Consider the following 6,000-nt stretch of genomic DNA (forward strand, 5'->3'; position numbering starts at 1 on the left):
GACCTTAGTCAACACCGTCGTGGGAGACACATTGCTGACTAAGACACCTTCCAAGTTCCATGCACTCCTAGAAGTAGTGGCGCGCTCCAACGACCAATGCTCGGTGGAGAGAATATTGATGAAGGCATACCCCACCACCGCGAATGCCATCACTTTCGGGATCGACAATGATGTGATGAAAGAGATGATGACTCAAATGGCGGACCTCAAAAAGAAAATGAAAAAGATGAAAGTCACCGGCATGCCATGCACACCACACTAGAGCCATGCTTTTGATGCAATGAGCCCCACCTCGCCGACGACTGTCTTCAAGCCAACGACATACAACCCAAGAATGTGAACTATGTGAGGAACTACAATTGATCTTCCAAAACTTCAACAACTATTACATCGGAACGACAAACAACCACCCCAACTCTGCATGGAGGGCACCGCCGCAACAACAACATGAATTCTTGCAAACCGACCACAATTGGTGTTCCAGAATCAACAACATGGCTATCAACGAAAACAGTAAGGGTTTCAACCACGACAACGACAAAATCAGCCTGTCCCGAAAGACAATATTGAAGACCTCTTTGTCACCTTCATCACTGAAGCTCGGAACACCTTTCATAATCAATAGGTACAAATCCGGAGTCTCAAGGTACAGGTGGGACAACTCGCAACCGTCATTCTGACGCGATCTCAAGGCATGCTTCCAAGCGCCTCCGAAGTGAACCCAATGGAACATTGCAATGCCATTATGGATCAACTCGTTGCGGTCGTCGAGAACATAAAGAAAGAAGAAAAAAATGTGGCCCCGATCACAAGAGCTCCTAACCGCCCTCGCCGGTCCACACCTACGAACCACCATTTTCGTTCCCGCAAAGGCTCACGGTGGTACTCTCCGCAGAATGTAGCGTTCTTCTGCAACAAGAGCTCCCGCTAAAGATGAAGGACCCGGAGCAATTCACGTTGTCATGCACCATTGGAGACGTGTTCATTGACAACACCTTGTGCGATCTAGGCTTGTGCATCAACCTCATGCATTCGGCCGTCTTCAATAGACTTGGGGTGGATGAACTAAAGCCCACGCGCACCACTCTCTAACTTGCGGATCGGACTGTTGTAAGGCACCCATGCAGCTTCGTGGACGACCTCCTCCTCAAAGTTGGAAAATTTACCTTTTCGGTCAAATTCTACACCATCGATATGGACGAGGACCGAGACATCCTCATACTCTTGGGAATGGCCTTCCTAGCCACATGTGGTGCTTGCATCGACATTCAGAAAGGCGGGTTGACGATGCGCGTGAAGAACGAGGAAGAGTCGTTTGGGATCTATAAATCCCGAAAGCACGCAAGGAAAAAGAGGAGGTCTACGTCCTCGAGATTGACGAAGTCAAGCGTCCGCCATCCCCACCACCACCATTTTCTCCTTACAAATCCATGAAAGGTGCGAGAAGGGGTGAAAATCCAAAGTCTCAATTCAAACCAGTGCGATCACAATGGCCGAGACTGTTGAAAGAAGTCTGGAGGAAGAAAGAGCGCGTAAAACAAGATCCACCATTGCCTGAGCGCGACGACGATGAGTATGGGCGTTCTACCATCCCACGAGGTAAGTTTTCTCTCTCCCGTGTTTTATGGCTCTACATTGAAGACAATGAAGAGATTAAGTTTGAGAATGATGAAATATTGTGTGGGGGACTTTTGTTAATTTTAGTTGTTTTTATTTAATTTTTTATTTTCTTAATTTTGTTTAGTGATTACTAGTTAGTGATAAGTGTTAAAGTGTTTTCTCATGTTGATTGTCAATGATACCATGTCTATGAAGAAATCCGAGGCAGAGTAATATATATATATATATATATATATATATATATATATATATATATATATATATATATATATTTAGCACAATTTTAGTTGATTTTTTTCCTGTTTATGCAATTATTTGAATTTTGAGGGGCGGACATTTACGAATGTAAGAATTTGGGAGATATATATATATATTTAGCACAATTTTAGTTGATGTTTTTCCTGTTTATGCAATTATTTGAATTTTGAGGGGCGGACATTTACGAATGTAAGAATTTGGGAGAACGAGGTAATTAATCCTAGCAAATGTTACATCAACCGTGGCCGGCCCATGTGTTGGAGAATCCTGGCTATATCACAATGATATCTATATTTGTCGCACTCAATAATAGTATACATGATATGGAAGATGTAACATATATCATGGCCTACCATAAAATTATCCATTTATAGTGTCTTGGCAACATCGCCACCCTTTGCTTCATCAACTATGGTGATATTCAAAAACTTGAATAAGGTTCTTAAGATCAAGATTTAATATACTAACGGTATACTTTGGTATATCATCGATATATCAAAAAATGAAAAATGTCCGATACAAAAATTTTATAACCCACTAAATATTGCTATACTATCGATATTTCTTTAAAAACATTAACTAAAATAAATAATTTTTTTTACTTTGATCGTGGGCGATGTTTAAAATTATGACTACATGTACAATTGCATTTAAGTCTTCACTTGTATATACGATTTTTTTGTTTGCGCACATACATAAATACACAAGTGATCGAAATTCATTGTGCATATGTATGTCCGATTTTCATTGTAGATACGATTTTTTGTTTTGTTTTTACTGTATATATGTTTATATATATAAATGCATATATCTATGTATATTTATTAGACACGTTGGCATATATTATATACATTTTAATAATATACAACATATTTATAATTGTATTTTGTTAGAAGATATTAGTCGAGATACTCGTCGGTAAGCAATATATCAGCTATATATCATTAGGGATATTATCGGTAGTCAATATGTATATTTTTATAGGATATCAATCAGTAGTTGATATATACGTAAAATCAAAATTTCAGTATTTTAATCTTTGGTTAAGATAGATCAATTAAAAAATTAGTGTATGTTTTATTTATACAAAGAAAACTAAAATTTTGCATATGTAAAAGAATAAAAATACCTTTTTAGATTATGAGTCGATAAATAAAGCTGTTTTAAGTTACAGGTTACCCATAGAGGTCTATAAAAGTTAGAATTTGAGTTGATTTTCTTATATTTTATTTATCAGACCATCAGCTCTTCTATGAGTCACTATTTTCATTTGTATCTCAATAGTTTCAAAAACTTAATACAAAAGTTCAATTATTCTTAGAGCTCTTTCAAATTTTTTAAAAAACTTTGAAAATTCCGTAAAACATTTCGAAAATTATACTAAAACTTCAAAAAATTATTAAACTTTAATCATTACGAAACTTCAAAAAAATTTAATAAGTTAAAAAAACTCGATAACTTTTCTTATGAACACAACATTTATTTTCCAAAAATGTAACTACAAGTTATTTACAAAAATGCAAAAAATTTAAATATTGTTATATATGCTTGAAATTTATCCATATATGAAAAAAAAAACACTTGAAGATCTTCAACAAAAACTTCAAACTGTAGAGCTTTTCACAGAGATCTCTGTGTGTTTAAAAAATGTAAAATAACATTAAAAGAGTATTTTTGTACTTTCACATGGACAAACCATTGATTTCCCTTCGAGCATCTCCAACCACAATACTATACTAAAATTGATGTTGAAATTACAATATTTTAGTGGGTTTGCACCAAGTGTTTTTCTACTGCAAACACTAAGAATACTACTCTCTATTATTATATTATTGAAATCAATAAAAATACAACATAGTAGTTTCATAATAGAATATTAGCATTAAAAGTACGATATAATATATGATAAAATTCTTTCTCTTTTTTTTTTTTTTTTCCGTGTGCTATAACGTGTGATTGGAGTGCAAAACACACCACATTTGATGTTTTAGAGTGCGGCCGGAAATGGCCTTATGTGGACATAACATACACTGATTTTCAAATATTGTACCCTTCAAATCCTTAAAGTGAATAAGAGGAAATTAGTGTGATCAAATTGAGGTAACTTAAGTGATCTTATGTCGGTAGTTATTGGTGGTTCAATTTTACATAGATATCATATCTCTAATTACTATCAGAATTAATTGTATTACACGCTAAGAAACATCTTATACCAATATTTTAGTATGATTTTGTAGTAGTGAAATTGAGAATGACAAATGAGGCATGTTGAATTGTATACATAAGCCTTCTCTTCTGTAGGCGTCTATAAAAAAAATTGTATATCCATATGTTTAAAATTGTTATATAAATTACTTTATAGTTGTACATCAGCTTAGATTAGTGTACGACAATGTTTTAATAGCTCGCACCGACTACTATATAGAATTTTAATTATAATAAAATCAATTGTTTATATTTTTCATATTTTAACAGCATAAATAGTTTTGTAAAATAAGCTTTATTTGAGCCCCTATATCATGTTATTGTAAGTTTGTAACAGAACAGCATGTTGCAGAGCCAAATATAAATTAACCTAATAAAAAAAAAAGCATGCCCGGTGTTCGGTTTCTTGGTCTTCACGTTTTTTTTCTCTTCTATATCTTAATAAAAAAAATCATGCTCGGTGTTCAATTTCGGTGTTCGGTTTATTGTGTATATCATTATCATTCAAAATCAACTCGAAATCATATGAATAAAGCATCAATTACCTGAACCAATTCAGGAACACACACATTAATTTCATCTCTTTCAAAAAAGAGGCTTATTATTCAAAAACAAGAAGCAAGCAAACATAACTTATTGAAGAGAAAACGAAATTGGGAGTCGAAATCGAAACTAACGACAATGGGAAATAAAAAAAAAAAAAAAAAAAAAAGAGAGGATAACTCAGTGAGTGGAGATCTTCATGTTGATCGACTTGTTCAACCACAACTTCCAGTTGGCTCCACCGGACTTTCTCATGGTGGTGTTGCTGTCCTTCCGATCTTCCGGCGGACTCTTCGTCGCCGTAGGCTTCTTGCACAGCATGAAGTTCCGAGATCCGTACGATCCGATCGCTCCAATCGGACTCAGAGCTAACAAACAGACCATCAACAAATCAAATCAGATTCAAACCAATTTGATCAGATACAAAATAGCTTTTCAAATTAGGGATTGATTGATTACCTTCGTGCCCTGCGTTGGTAGAGTAGAGGAAGAAATCATCGAGATCAGAGGTGAGAAGAGGTAAGCGTCCCTCGCGCGCGTAGGATTTCAGCGCCGTATCGATTACGGCGGCGACTGGCTCGTCTTCTCCGACGACGAATCGGAGAGGACCGGCGCTTCCGAGCACCGTAACGCTTATCAGCAGCCTCTTCCCTCCTCCGGCGCCGGCTCCGGAGCCGGATTTCTTCTTCTGCTTGTTGTTCAGCAACATTGTCGTCGGGATCACAAAATTAAACAATAATAACAAAAAACACCGAATCGGATCTGATTTCTGATCCGAGCTAATCAATACTTCCAAAATCGAGGCGAAAACAAAATCTGAAAGCGAGCGAACGAGAGAGATGAGGAGAGAGGGAGGGAGAGAGAGTGATTCGTCGGCGCCGGAAAAGATGACGGTAATCTCAGGGGTCGACGCCGATGCAGCGGAAGTACCAGCCTTCCTTGCAAGATCCAAAGGCGAAAACGCTCGCGCTTGAGTGGCCAAGCGAGAGCATCAAATTCCAGATCGCTAAGATTTCCACCATTCACAACCACACTCGATTCGGAGATTTTGATTTCTTAGAGCTTATGGATGAACTTTTTCGTTGGAGACTCTGCTAGGTTTGTGGGTATTTATAATATGATTGGGAAACTGGGCTTTTTCTTTTACCTTTTTTTATTAGGTCTAGGGTTTCCTGATTTAAAAGTAAAGGTAAATATATATATATATATATATATATATATATATATATATATATATATATATATATATATTATGGGGTTTGTTGATTTACGCCGCCGACTTCAACAACCCCATAACCCTAAATTGATTCCTATCAGAAAAAAAGGCTTTCTTTTTAATTATAATTAATTTTTAACAAACGCTAAGGCTAATTT

At 36.2% G+C, this 6,000-nt stretch overlaps 1 protein-coding gene across 1 annotated transcript; it reads right to left on the minus strand.

Moving 5' to 3' along the window:
- Positions 1-4,601: 4,601 nt before the first annotated feature.
- LOC149401966 (uncharacterized protein At4g22758-like) lies at positions 4,602-5,785 on the minus strand. Its single transcript, XM_089609919.1, has 2 exons — positions 5,086-5,785; positions 4,602-4,994 (listed from the first exon to the last, which is right to left on the minus strand). Exons 1-2 carry the CDS (start codon positions 5,333-5,335, stop codon positions 4,807-4,809), a joined length of 438 nt encoding a protein of 145 aa, XP_089466045.1. The 5' UTR covers positions 5,336-5,785; the 3' UTR covers positions 4,602-4,806.
- Positions 5,786-6,000: the final 215 nt, after the last annotated feature.

This window comes from Urtica dioica, chromosome 3, assembly GCF_054948205.1.
Source record: "Urtica dioica subsp. dioica isolate 48M chromosome 3, U.dioica_male_clone48M_v1_H2, whole genome shotgun sequence".
NCBI lineage: Eukaryota > Viridiplantae > Streptophyta > Magnoliopsida > Rosales > Urticaceae > Urtica > Urtica dioica.

Coding starts and splice junctions, on each gene's coding strand:
- LOC149401966 (XM_089609919.1), bottom strand. CDS start 5,335: ATGTTGCTGAACAACAAGCAGAAGAAGAAATCCGGCTCCGGAGCCGGC. Junction 4,995..5,085: donor TACCAACGCAGGGCACGAAG/GTAATCAATCAA, acceptor TCTGTTTGTTAG/CTCTGAGTCCGATTGGAGCG.